The sequence below is a fragment of the Sphaeramia orbicularis genome, chromosome 5 (assembly GCF_902148855.1).
Source record: "Sphaeramia orbicularis chromosome 5, fSphaOr1.1, whole genome shotgun sequence".
NCBI classification, from domain to species: domain Eukaryota; kingdom Metazoa; phylum Chordata; class Actinopteri; order Kurtiformes; family Apogonidae; genus Sphaeramia; species Sphaeramia orbicularis.
In genome coordinates this window covers 23,575,852-23,589,669 of record NC_043961.1, presented here as the reverse complement: position 1 = coordinate 23,589,669, position 13,818 = coordinate 23,575,852, and the positions used below count along the sequence as shown (strand labels likewise).

General features: G+C 40.6%; 2 protein-coding genes and 2 non-coding genes across 4 annotated transcripts in view; 3 read left to right on the top strand and 1 right to left on the bottom strand.

The window, feature by feature from the left end:
* trnae-cuc (transfer RNA glutamic acid (anticodon CUC)) overlaps window positions 1–42 on the bottom strand; it is a 72-nt gene extending 30 nt beyond the window's left edge. Inside the window, exon 1 of the tRNA in view lies at window positions 1–42. This exon is cut by the window's left edge and continues 30 nt beyond it. This is a non-coding gene — a tRNA (tRNA-Glu).
* The window catches only part of eogt (EGF domain-specific O-linked N-acetylglucosamine (GlcNAc) transferase), a 24,577-nt gene extending 15,999 nt beyond the window's left edge, over window positions 1–8,578 (top strand). The window contains exons 12-16 of the mRNA XM_030134043.1: window positions 2,444–2,512; window positions 2,849–2,910; window positions 3,974–4,093; window positions 4,440–4,542; window positions 7,611–8,578. Coding sequence (XP_029989903.1) covers window positions 2,444–2,512; window positions 2,849–2,910; window positions 3,974–4,093; window positions 4,440–4,542; window positions 7,611–7,757 — 501 coding nt within the window. The 3' untranslated portion in view covers window positions 7,758–8,578. The remainder of the gene's footprint in view (window positions 1–2,443; window positions 2,513–2,848; window positions 2,911–3,973; window positions 4,094–4,439; window positions 4,543–7,610) is intronic.
* trnae-cuc (transfer RNA glutamic acid (anticodon CUC)) lies at window positions 900–971 on the top strand. The gene has a single exon. It is a non-coding gene; the product is annotated as a tRNA-Glu (tRNA).
* Window positions 8,579–12,805: 4,227 nt separating the features above from the next.
* tafa4b (TAFA chemokine like family member 4b) overlaps window positions 12,806–13,818 on the top strand; it is a 40,170-nt gene continuing 39,157 nt past the window's right edge. Inside the window, exon 1 of the mRNA XM_030133530.1 lies at window positions 12,806–13,307. The gene's annotated coding sequence lies outside the window, so the exon portion shown is untranslated. The remainder of the gene's footprint in view (window positions 13,308–13,818) is intronic.

Genomic DNA, 13,818 nt, shown 5'->3' with positions numbered 1-13,818 from the left:
GGCGGTGAGAGCGCCGAATCCTAGCCACTAGACCACCAGGGACCTACAAAGTGAGGTATTTAGCTGGTTGACTGATGGGTAAGACCATCTGCACTTGATAGCTAACATTGAGTACTAAAGAGGATAAATTAAAAAAACGTGAAATGGCTGTGAGTTTTTCAGGCTGTGATAGATTAGCTTCTCTAGTTTTGTAGAGTTTGCAGTTGTGGCCTGCTGTGAATAGAAAGCTCTTGAAGGAATTATTGTGTGGACAAAAGGCCAACAGGAGCATGATTGTGGGCTTTGTCTGATCACCCAGCTCTTTCTGAATGAGAAAAGAGACACGACTTGATCCACAATCAGGCACCTTATCACTGCATTTCTAGCCCACTACCTTTAAGTAATTTTTAACACAACATGGTTCTGAATGTGCCCCCTTTTCCTCATCTTTATCACTAGGTGCCACTTTCTTTTACTATTTATTCAAGTCATTTTTGGTAGAGGTAAAGAATAAGACACTACTCCTGCCAGCACTTCATTTGCCATTGTGTATCAGAACAATTGGCTGCAGGGCTTTACATATTCCACTTTATACTAAATACTATACTGTTTTTCCTACTGACAAAATGCCTTACTCAGAGTAAATGTGATTCAGACTGCATATATAAATGATTGTATTGACAGATATTGATGCCCTTTGACCATCCATTTCCCCTAAAAAGGTGTTCAGCCACTGTCCATAGTGGTTAATTCAGTTACACTGCATGGTGTTGTTAATCTGCATGGGAGAATAGTGCCGCCTAGTGATGCTCTCTGTTACTACACTCAGAAGGTCCCATTCAGGCAGTTGGTCCAAATACCATACATTCCACAGATACCATGCTTTTCATGTTACACATACAGTGAAAACTGTTTCCAGCTCCCTGGTGGTCTAGTGGTTAGGATTCGGCGCTCTCACCGCCGCGGCCCGGGTTCGATTCCCGGTCAGGGAACTTGTTTTTGCTACAGCTAATCATTATCTATACTGTATTTGGAACCAGTCACATATGAGTTAATGGACACTCTGCCATATTTACTGCTAGGCCATTTTATGTCTTCAGATCTTCCAAATAGATTCATGAATGTAAAGATTTTATTAAACCACAGGTTGTTTTGAAAGTGATTTTAGGTCAAATTTAAATACATAACAACAAAAAACTTTTAGTTGAATAATCTTCAGCAGTTGCTTCTGGTCATGTAGGTGTAAAATTACACATTTTTCTACTTTTACCCATAAATAAGACTATGAACATGCAGCTACTTTGCTCATCATTCATACGCCATTCCTCTCAAGGAGGAGGAGGATGTTCTGATGATCTAGTGGTTCGATTTTGGTGCTGTCTTTACTGAAGCCCCTGCTTGATTCCTGGATATGTTTTAAGTCTCCTGCATGCATAATTCCAGCACATTTATTTTACACCTCATATCACAGCAGGATTTTGTTTGTAAGTATCATCAGTTTTACATTAGTTTTGTTGAACCTGCGTGGTGGTAATATCATTCCTGTTGCAACTCTGGCTCATCCTCTCTGTGTTCTGTATCATTAGATGTTTATTCGGACACCGAATTTATCCTGCTTACTATTGATCCATCCCTTTCTTGTGAAAACTGTATGTCAGGAGTGACTGACGTATTAATAGGCAGAGAGGTTTTGCATCAGTTTTTGTTATCAATGACACAGTAAGCAACTTTTTGACCAATACAGATGCAATCAACACAGTCACCAAGACTTGCAACAGGCAAAATATACTGTCGGTGATCTTACTAATATGTTGAACTCAGGGAATATGCTCCCTGCCAAAAGGTGTAGCCTACCAGTTTCTAAAGATTATTTGCAGAAGTACTTTACATGTACAGATACTTAACTCTCTCAACCATGCACTCATCTTCTTATTCATCTCGTACACTTGCAACTCTGCAGCTCTCCTCACAGGTGTTTTATGATTTCATTTCGAACTGCTTTAGTGTATCTTTATGACCAGGAAAGACCGATAACTTCACCATCCTGCCGAGCACCTCATTGGGTATTCATGGCCTCTCCTGAAAATATGCTAAGCGGCTTTTCAGTGAGATTCAGGGCTGTTAGCGATAGCGGGCCGGCGACTGAATGAGAGGTCCTCTCAGCCCTGACCCTCTTCACAGCTCCTCCTTTCATCCGTAGATTAATGGCACTGTTGGAGACTCACACTGATACTCTCCACTATTGTGTCCCCTTCATGTGCTTCTACCACCTCTCTCTTCCCATCTCCCCTCAAAATGATGTCTTTTCATTACTTTCTGAAATGTTATTTTAGTGGAGGAGGAGAAATTAAAGTTTGTGCTGATGTAGCTTTTTAGTTGTTTTGAATGAACATCATGTTTTCACACAGACACCTATCTTTTCTGTCCTTGGCTGATTGATTATTGGGCGCATTGCTGTTTTCAGGAGGGGCGCATTCGTGTCACCCTGCTGGCACGCAGCACAGAACACAGAAGGATATTAAACCAAGCTGAGGTGAGTCAAACACCCGCCCCTTTTCCCTTTCTCTCCCTCTTTCTGTTGCTTTTCCTTCCATCCTGCTCTGCCACCTGTCCCCCTTTTCCTTCCTTCTCTGTCTTTCTTATTCCTTCTCCTTGTCACTTTCTCTTTCTCCACTCTATTCAACTCCCCCACCCTCTCAGCTCCTCCCCACCGCCATTGATTTACTGCCTGCTTCTGTTAAGTACCTATTTAAAATCTTATTTGCAATAAACAATACAAGTAAAAAAGGCTTGTGATTTATATGGTGAGTGCCCACATTTGTTTGCTCTCGCATTGATCAGAGAACATGTTCCTCTCTTTACGTTACAGCTGGTAAATGCCCTCAAGACTGTGCCTTTACTGGAGGTCAATGTGGTAGACTACAAATACAAGTGAGTTACAGCATAATCACCACATTACTAGAGGCATGAGTCAGTAGTTTGGTAGTGATCAGAGATAAAACAGGCAGCGGTAACAGCTCTAGGTAAGAACAAAAAGTATGCAGCTTTATGTATTCTTTAATACTGACAGTGTTTATGTAGGATGACTGATGTGTGGCTTCCTGTCTGCTTTGGAGAGATGTTCATTTCCTAGAGCAGCTGAGGATCACCCACAACTCTGACATCTTTATAGGAATATGCAGGGCTTAGTGAGACTGCAGATATGGACATATCAAAACAGGACACGTGAAATTAGTGAATGGGAGACAATGTAAACATTCATATTCATGCAGTGTTTTATCATCATTAGTGCAGTTGATTCTTCTTCTATTCAATCATATTTGTTGTTGAAACCCAGGAGCTCTTAAAATGGAGCTGAGCCAGCCAGGAGTTGAATCTAGAATCTGCTGATCCTTAGTCAAACGCATTATCCATTGCACCACTGGCCCTGCATGTTTGTGCTTTTCTGTTGGATTTTAGATGAATAGATATTTTAACTGAGAAACTGTAAACTATTTGAAGGTTCCTGCTATTGTATTTGGTGCAGAGATTGTACATGTCTGCTTTTATATTAAAGATGAATGTTTCATCAGTCATGTACAATGTTCTATAACATTTTGAACCAAGATCAAGGATTGATCTTTAATACATTTTGCATACCAAGTTTTAGGAGCTGGTAACCATGTGTTCAGGGTTTTTGTAAATACTGATGATACAGTGAACTAAACCAGCCACTTACACTGAAAATATTCCCTGACCGGGAATCGAACCCGGGCTGTGGTGGTGAGAGCACCGAATCCTAGCTTCTAGACCACCAGGGACCTGTAGTAGGCAGTATTTAGCTGATTGACTGATGGGTAAGACCATGAGTCAGTAGTTTGGTTGTGATCAGAGATAAAACAGGTCATGGTAACAGCTCCAGGTAAGATAAAAAATTATGTAACTTTATGTATTGTTTAATACTGATAGTGTTTATGTAGGATGACTGATGTGTGGCTTCCTGTTTGCTTTGTAGAGATGTTCCGTTCCTAGAGCAGCTGAGGATCACCCACAACTCTGACATCTTCATAGGAATGCACGGGGCAGGTCTTACACACCTCCTATTCCTTCCTGACTGGGCTGTCATCTTTGAGCTGTGAGTGACACTTTGTGCTAGCCGAAGTAGACACGTGTGTTTGAAAGAGAGACGCAGAAAAAGTGAAGGCAGGAAGAGAAATGGCTTTGGCAGCGTGCTGTGCCCAAAGCTCCCCTCCACCACTTGGTGTATGACTGTGAAATACTGCCTAATTAACCAGACATTCGTCACACCTGGCTACCCTGTGCAGGGGAACTGATTGGAAAGTGTGTGCCTGTGTGTGTGTGTTTGGTAAGTGAGACGGTGTGTGTGTTTACAACGGGACAGAAAGATGGAACAAGAAAGAGTGAAAGTGAGGCAGACCAAGGAGAGCAAGAGATAAACTGTCTGCATCTGTCCCTCCCAGATATAATTGTCAGGATGAGAGCTGCTATCGAGATTTGGCTCGCCTGCGGGGCATACGATACGTGACTTGGCAGAAAATGGACAAAGTGCTCCCGCAGGACAAGGTAAGGGAAACTCCCGTACCAGCTATTAGCTCCCTGGCAACTCTACATGGCTTTCCACCTGTCCCATATGTGCACAGACTTCCAGACAAATATGTACAGACTTACAGAACAAAATGTAGGCACCACTTCGAAAAAGGATCATTTGGTAATTTTTTTAATTGAAAGGATATAGACACAGTCTTTGTAGGTTATGAAAATAATTCACAATATTATCAACAACATTAATACATAGTTACTTTTTCTTTCAAAAAGTGGAGCATAAATATAAAAAAGAAGTGCACATTTGTGACGTGCAGAAGTTTAGGCACCAAACACACTCAGTATTTAGTTGGCAGATATCACAGCACTCAAATGTCAATCTGGCAGCTCCTCTAGGAGGTTTGAGACAGGAATCAAAGAAGCCATTTTTGTGAAAATGGAGAATCCTTCCTTGAACAGAGGTGGTGGTCGGAGACACTACTTATCAAAAACTATAACCCCATTTTTAAAAACATTACCGAACAGTTAAACAGTTTTCACCCAACAGCCTTCCACAAAAAAAATAAAACAGCCTTCCACACCTTGACTCACCTGAACCCCCCCCACCCCCAGGTGGACAGTGACCCACCTATTCGGTCAACGACCCTGAAACTCACACACAGTACCCTCTAACAACCCTACCCCCAGAGACACACACCCCTTACGACCCTAACACTTAAATTGGGATTAACACTCACACAGACCACCCCCACCCCCGCAGGTTTATAAATCCACTTTCCCCCACTAGTTATTAGAACTGAAGATGTCTCTTGGATGAGAGATGAAACGTTTTCAAAAGAGCTAAACCAGTCCAGTTTAACCGAGAAGAACTACCAAGAAGAATGATGACCTGGGCAAATGTGAACCTACAGAGACTCTTGTAAGAGTTTTTCCCATTCTTTCTTGCAATATTCTTTGGCAATATTCTTGCATTCTTATCTATTTTAACATCTACTCACAGATTCTGAAACCTTCTGCTCTTAATGTCCATATTGGAGTTTGAAGTACATTTTGGATCATTATCCTGTTGTACAATCCATCGTCTTTGAAGCTTCGACTTTGTTTTATAGACTGTGATGTTAGTCCCAGAATTAACTGGTATTTAGTGGAATACATACTTCCCTCCACAGGTGTAATGTTTCCTGTGCCACTGAATACATCACATAAGCATGATAGATCCACACCCATGTTTAACTGTTGGCAAGGTGTTCTTTTCTTGAAGCACTGCTCTTTTTCTCCAAACATACCTTTGCTGATTGTGGTCAAAGAAGTCTATTTTAACTTCTAACTAAGTCAGAGTCTTGAAAAGTTTTGGAATCGGCATCAGGTAACACTTCCTAATGACAACTGCTGACATGCCTGGTGAGCTGATTGAGATTTCAGTAAAAAGAAAAGAGACTTGGAAACACTTAGGGGGCCCAAACTTTTGCAGTAATTGTCAGTTAATTTATTTATTTTATATTTTTGTTTCAAATGATGAAATGAAGAAGAACTATGGATTATTTTATTTGGTAATATTGTCAAATGAAAAATCAACAAATTCTGCAATTCTGCAATCAAGGAGTGCCTAGTTTTTTTCATAAAACTGTAACTGTATAGATAACCTGACAACACAAAAAAGTTCATCAACCCAACTCCGAAGATTCTTAATCAAAACTCTAATAAAAGAAAGGTGTCTTACAAAGGTATAAAATTACTTCAATTCATTTGTATTAATATTTTGAGGGTCATAATTACCACAAACATTTAATCTAATCACGTTTATCAATATTTTGATTTCTTTGAGTCAAACTCTAAATGTACATTTCAGATTTTAAAGCTATAAAGCACTAAACTTAATCCTGACTTTTTACTTTATACTTTTGGCAAAACATATATGACTGTAACTTCATCTAATTAACACATTCCTATATAAAACCTACCTCCCAACTGATCCACGCATTAACCTGTAATACTTAAATAATAAAATGATGTTTTTTTTGCATTCAATCATGGTTAAGCATCATTTAAAAAGGTCTTTAAAAGCAGAAATGTAATATACCTGTACACATATAAACTAGAGTAGGATCATGGGAGTTGTTTTCACCACCAATGATAAACAAAACCTGTATGTTGAGACTTGGGCAGACGTCATTTTACAAGAAAGGAAATGTACTCAAGTTTTTTGCAAGTTACATTAAATGACATATATTCACATTATGTATTTTCATTCTAAGAAGAAACAGGCTGATTTAATAACAGGGTTTGTATGGGTGCTTGAAATCCTTGAAAATGCTTGAATCTCCATGTTGTGTTTTCAAGGTCTGAAAAGTGCCTGAATTTTAGTTTAAGTGCTTGAAAGTGCTTGCAATTATAATCAAAGCTACTTACAAAGAGGTGATACATTTTGAAAAATAAAACTTTATGTCAGAAAAGAAAATTAGCGGGTGTTCTCAGGTCGACTCCAGGTACATTTTTATCTTAATCTTTGGCTCGGTGTGAGTGTGCTTGAAAGAATACCAAGTGGCCACCCTTTTTTTGTGGATAAAACTTTGTGTTCACTTTTAATTTCTAAACTTTTTGCTATTATGAAACATAATGTTAGATGTTTTATATGAGAATGCAATGTACATTATTGTGATTAAAAAGTGACAGAAATTAATGATGAGTATATGTATTCCTGTAGATATGTGTTTTATCCCAGCAATAAGGTGCTGTTCTGTAAAATTTTTTAAAATGACCCTTAAAAGTGCTTGAAAAGTGCTTGAATTTGACCTTGAAAAATGTGTATGAACCCTGTAATGAATAAATTCACCCATTTGTCAAAATTTGAACATAATGGAAAGATTTGATAGAATGTAAGTACAAAAGTCAACATAGTATATAACACACATCAAGTCATTTGTAGCCATTTTAATATAGAAATGTTGCACATTGCAGTCTTAAGTTGTCATATTGTATGTTATCTATACTGCCACATTTGTTAGATCTCTAAACACTTTCCTCTTGAATTTAGACTGTAAATTTGTAGTACGTGATATAAATAAAATTGTCTTGACTTGCACTTTCAGGGGCACCATCCCACCCTAGGGGACCATCCAAAGTTTACCAACTACTCCTTTGATGTTGTGGAGTTCATGCGCCTTGTGGAGGAGGCCGCCGATTATGTCAGGAAACATCCCAAGTGGAAACATCATGTCCTTCATGATGAACTCTAGTGTCTGTGAGTTGGAGTTGGACAGACAGTTGCTGCTGAAAATACATTTAAGCACAGCACATGCACATCTGGTAGGTATTTGAATGAAATGAAAGTGTTCTAATGTTACCTCATCTGCCAGTGGATGTCCCTGGTCCTGTTTTCTGATTAGTCTCTGGATGAATGGCACAGCGGAGAGTTCTGGTTTGAAGGTTCCACTCGGTTAGTGTCATTTCAGTTAAAGGACAAGTCGTGTGTAGTCGAAGCATCTGGAGAATGATAAGATATGTCCTATGTTTCTTCATTATCTCTGCTGTGTCTGCTTCATTCCATGTTGGAGGTGTTAGCTAATGAGCAGCTGTTATAGCATCTCTTCACATGTGACACCTCCTCACATTTGATCAGTGTCACCTTGTTGCAAGCCTCTTCAGAGCTATAAACATTCATACCAGTTTCTGAACACATTCGACACACATTTATACAAGTCGAACATTCATACAGTCTCTTAACAGTTTCTTAAATTATGCAGTGCTAAGCACATCCTCTGCAGTGGCACTCATCTTTTTGCAGTTCAGCATATTGAATTAAAGTGGTTTTATCATAAACACTCATGACTCTAAACAGTGACAAACACAAGTGAGTCACTTTTGCCATTAGGCAGTTTGTAATTTATCAGTATTCTTTTTTGTATGTACAATAGTATTTGAAACACTTTAATTGTAATACTGTGAACATTCATTCAAATATTTATAAGTTAAATTCAACACTCCTTTGTTTCACACTTAGTCTATTGTTTTATTGACTGATGATATAAGTTCATAAAAATTACTATCAGATTTTTTTTTTTATATATATATATATATATATATATATATAGTGATAATGTGATGTTAAATGTTTTTTCACTTAAATATCAAACATGTTTAGTAGGCTTTTTAAATTCATCATCTGTTGTTTCATTTTATTTACAATTTGCATTTTTTGTCCCAAATGTAATTTAATTTGATGCCATGTGGGTTTTATGTAATTGATGCTGATGCCTGTTTAACATTTCTTTGCATTTTATCAAAGACAGTCCATTGTCAGTTTGGTCAAATTATACTAGTGCTGCTACCATCTGTTACTTTCCTAAGGCCTTTTTGAATGTTGTTAATGTCATATTTTACATTCAGTTTGTCGTAAAACAATAAGCACAATATGCATGTGACCTGATGCAGTGCACAGGAATATTTTCAGAGACCAGAACATCACTTTAGTGTTTCCTGTCCTCTCTGTGAGTTTCATGTTTTATTTATGGATGAAATCTTGTTGAACTCAGTCAGACCATTTTTGGTCAGTTGTTGCTAATTTCACAATAAAAACCTCTGTAATATTTTCACATAATTCTAAAATCTACCGAGGCATGTTCTCATGTCTGTGTTGGTTATATTAACATCAAAGGTTCAATAAATCTTATCAGTCTTCTGTTGAAGTCTGACCTTGCAGGGGAAACTGAAGGCTGTGTGTGTTCAGTTGTTGCTGATGTCAGACAGCTCTTTGCTGTTGGTTTCACTATTTTAGTGAACTCAGGTCTAAGGAGGGAGAGGCCCATTCGCAAAAGGGCACTAGTTCAGTTTTCACTGTCACTGTAATAAATCTGGATGACCTCAAAAACTACCTGAATAAACAGTTGCGTCCACGTGGGGGCAGTATAACACCACAGATGAGACGAAATAACAATCCCCGCGCTGTGAGATCGTCCCTGGCAGACTGACTCCAGCAGCAAAGAGAGTAAGAGTAATTTATTCACAAATGTATCCAATGTGTCATAAGAAGAAATGTTGGTTAAAGGGTTCTTGCTCCAATACCACAATTTGATGTCAGCAGTCGTGCTCTTGCCTGCTCTTTGCGGATGTTGTGTCTGAACTTTCTGAGTATTGACAGACACCGGGCCTGTCTGGGATGGACACTATTTATGGCCCTGCTCGGGTTACTGTCAGTGACCTCCTAAAGAAATGAAGAATCTCTTTTCAGGGGGGGATCAAAAGCAGAGGAACCAAGATGTCTGTTCTCATTAACCTTCATGGCAGTTCGAAATCGATGCCAAGCTGTGATTTTGGCGCAACGCTTGTTCTGCAGGATGGATCCAAAATGGACCGTATGAGTGGGAGTGAAGACAACGTGAGTAACTTACACGATCACCCACACCCACACCTACCTTTCGGCTCAAAGTGTGAAGTGCGAGGAAGACATCGTGTACAAAGTCATAAGAACAAAACTCCCTCCTCTGCCTGTGGGGCGGTCGATGTGATGGTGCGCCCTGTTTGCTCCACTGGCCGCCAGGGCGCAGCGTTTGTGTAATTAGTGGCGTTACTTTCTCTCTCTCCACTCTCTCATCATTAACAAACAGGCCCCGCGTTTATTTCCTCAGGCCTCGATTGAGATCATCTGGAAGTCTGCCATCAGGAGTCCTTCACCAGCGATGCTTGGGTGGCCTTATTTTGTCGCGCTGTAAGTAATTGTGTGTTTTCCCCCAGAAATGTTGAATTACTTATCTCTGTCGCCCTTAATACAGGCCCTGTGGACTAAAGAAACAGCTTTAGATGCGTTAGGACAGAAAAGCTCATTGCGGGCAAAAGCTGGTTTAACCACTGAGGTGGAAGCTGTGAGTAAACTCATTACTGAGCAGTGATTCACACTTTAAAATTAGGAGGAGCAAAAAAACAGACTGGTTTTACGAGCTTGGTTTTCAAAGCCGAGAAACCCCACCTGCTGATTTGTTCGTGAGATATTTTAGTTTGTGTGACATTTTCCCCTAAGCAGCTATATCAGCAGATGCATTCTGAAGTTTGTGGTCCATTATTTATGCCTCTTCTGCCCCACACCAGCGTTTATTTGCTTTACTTCTTTCACAGCTGTCTAAGCAGTAATTTTACAACCATTTTTCTAACTGGATCATTAGTATAATCCAATATAGATCAACAGATAAACATTTCACAACCCTAAATCCAGACAAATCACCATACGCTCACTCACCTCTGCTTACCCAACGGAAAATATGTCTTTCACGGGGGTTTAATGCAGAAATATCGATTTAAGACGATGACATATTCCTCAGGTTAAATCCTGATATTTCCCTAATGCTTTTCTCTCTAGGGTAATGATTCCTGGGGAAATAATTGCAGCGGAGATCTTATAACCCCTCTACTTTGATATATGACACTCAAAGAGGCCTTCAACCTATGTTCTTACCTGTTTTTCAAAACGCAAGGACAACGCTGGAAGCTTTAACTCGCTGTTTGTGTTTAAGAGAGGGACACGACGCAGGATACGTGCAGTGAAACAGTAAAAAAAAACTGAGTACACTGTAACAACTACTTGAAATATAATGGGAGGTAGGGGATGTAAATTAAATTTCACACCGTTTACCCTCACACTCTGAAGTCCAGCAAAGTATTTGCGTCACATGATCGCATCTTCTGATACTATCTGGCCCCTGTGAGGAAGCATAGATGAGATAAGTGCTCCGGGCTGTTGCATCCATTAGCTGCTTCACTTTAAGATAAAAGGTCTCCGATCCCCATTGCGACATGCAGGTTCAGGACTGTAGACACAACCACTTGCCAGTGTAGACAGGATATATTATATTATGTTTTATCAACTTTTTTCCCCTTCACTTATACTGTCAGACTACTTATATTGTCTGCAGACCAGACTAGAAGTAATCTCAGCTCAAGGTAAAGAATCTGGATGGTATGGAGCTGTCCAAGGTCCTGAATTTATATGCGCGTCTGGCTCTGTCCGTGGTCCTGAAAGGGGCCTTTACTTTCTACTTAATGTTTTATCACAGCTCTGCAGCTAAAGGACATCGGTCTCTGCAAGCATCACAGATAAAGGTCTGGAGTTCAGGAAGTGTTGTAAATGTTGCATCTCTGAAACCAGCTCCTTCTGACAACCAGGGGCCCATTCAAAGAAACGGGCCCCACTGCATGGACTAGTATTGCTGGCTACAAGGAAGACATCTGAATGTATCGGATACTCTTCACCTTGGGTCGTTAGCAGACATCGACCTCCTCTAAGTCTTAACGACTGCGAATACAGCGCAAAGCAATCAATCGCCATCAACACACTAGAATATTCTAGGGATGGAATAATTGATAGGCTGTCTCCTGGTGCGTAACGGAGAGGCGGCGGTGATTAAATTCTGTTTAACATCACGGTGGGGGGGTTAGGTTTACACCATCCGCGCGTATAGCCGAGCGCAGAATCAAGTATTGACAGCTAGACACCATCTGTAACATGATCGAAGTGTAGAAGCGAGGTAGACTATTTTATGATGAGGAGGGTCATTGACTCATGTATAGTTGAGTACCTGTCAGTCAGCTAGGAATCGAGAAAGTCATCAGACCCCCTCCTCAGTTCAACACATAATTTTCTAACACTGGCGACGAAATGGTGAAACTGGTGTAAGACATGACCTCGAGTCTGATCAATAGGCAAACCAATCTGTACAAATATCTCATAAAATCTTTACTTTTAACCCCGAAAAATAGGCTACTTCTTGTGTAAAAAAAGATAATAACCTTAAAAGATGAACAGCACAAACAAAACTTTAGTCCCACCGACTGTGCAGTGTACACCGGCCATCTGCTCGGTTCCACTCTTTTACTTCTTGTTTTCCAAAATCAGAATTATAGGTCGAAGAATTTCACTGTCCGTTGCAGAACCAGTTGTTGCCATTTTCATGCATGAACTTCAGTGACAGTGACACTTCTCGGTCTGGCAGTAAAAGGGGACAGACTGCGTATACTCTACGCTCTCATACAACTAAATGATTTGTTAGGGTTAACTCTTTGTGGTCTAAGAATAGCTGTCATGGTTTCCGTTCCTCCTCGGACCTACAGGCATAGAATCTCCTCCAGTTCCCCTCCACCCGAACAGTCCAGGCTACTTGAAAAGTACATGACATCATGACATGAGGAAAAAAGGGGGTGTACTTGGGAGATGGTGAACTGGGCGGGCGCTGTTGCGCGTGTTCTGAATGGGGAAGACGGGCTCGCATCGCATTTCTCATGTCCAATCGATCTCTGCTCGGGAGGAGCGAATGGAGCGCAACTATCACTTCTGCATCAGTATACCATCGCTCTCATCAGCATCTCTCCGGCGACTATAACGCCTCTGTGTGACAGTAGTGCAGAGGGGATGAACTTGTGTGGAGTGTTTGCCAAAAACAGCGATCAGATATCTCCTTGGGGGAATTACGCACTTTTGACGACTTTCTCCTCAGTCTGGTTTTGCGATGGGACACAGTGATATCATGGCAGACTGGACCATATCGCTATTGTGTGAGCTTAGTTTTGTCACCCGGCTTCGGAAGGCTGGTACTTCGACGTGGCTGTAGCCCTTTTCACCCCTGCTTCAGTGGGTTTGTGCGCGGACTCTATGAACTGGACAGAACCCTTACAAGGATTTCTCTATATAGTCTGGAAAGCAAAATCAGTGGAGTTGAAGCAGAAACTGGCAAAACGTCCTACAGTCTCACCTGGATCCTTTACAAATCCATGTGAACATGCGATCGAGTGTATAGATTTGGGTAAGGTGGTGTTTATTTTTTAAATTCAGGTTTAATTAATATAGCTTCACACTTTAATTCCATATGTCTTTTCATGGCACACGGTCAATAGGGTAATGAATCGAGGATGGGGTCAGAGGGGGACTTTGGCCATAAATATGTGAAACATTTTCACCAGGCAGCAGGAACAGAATGAGGTGGCGACTCCTTAAATGATAGAAGAACTGAAAACAACTTTGATGTACTGGCCTCAGGTATTTATCATAGAATTAATGTTTTAAAAGAAAACCCTCCTGATCTCCAAGTCACTCTTGCTCGCTCTCGGCGCGTGATTGCCATGCGTAAAAATGGAGCAGCTGATTCAAGCGGGCGTCAATTCCGCTGACCGTGTGTTGCGCGTGTTGTCGGTAGAGGGGCAGGGAAGATTGAGGTGAGACTGATGCAGTGTTTCACCGCTGTGAGGTTAAATAAGCGATCGGTCGGAGCTCGGCGCTGCTTAACACTTATTGAGTGATCCGAGAGGCTGATCCGC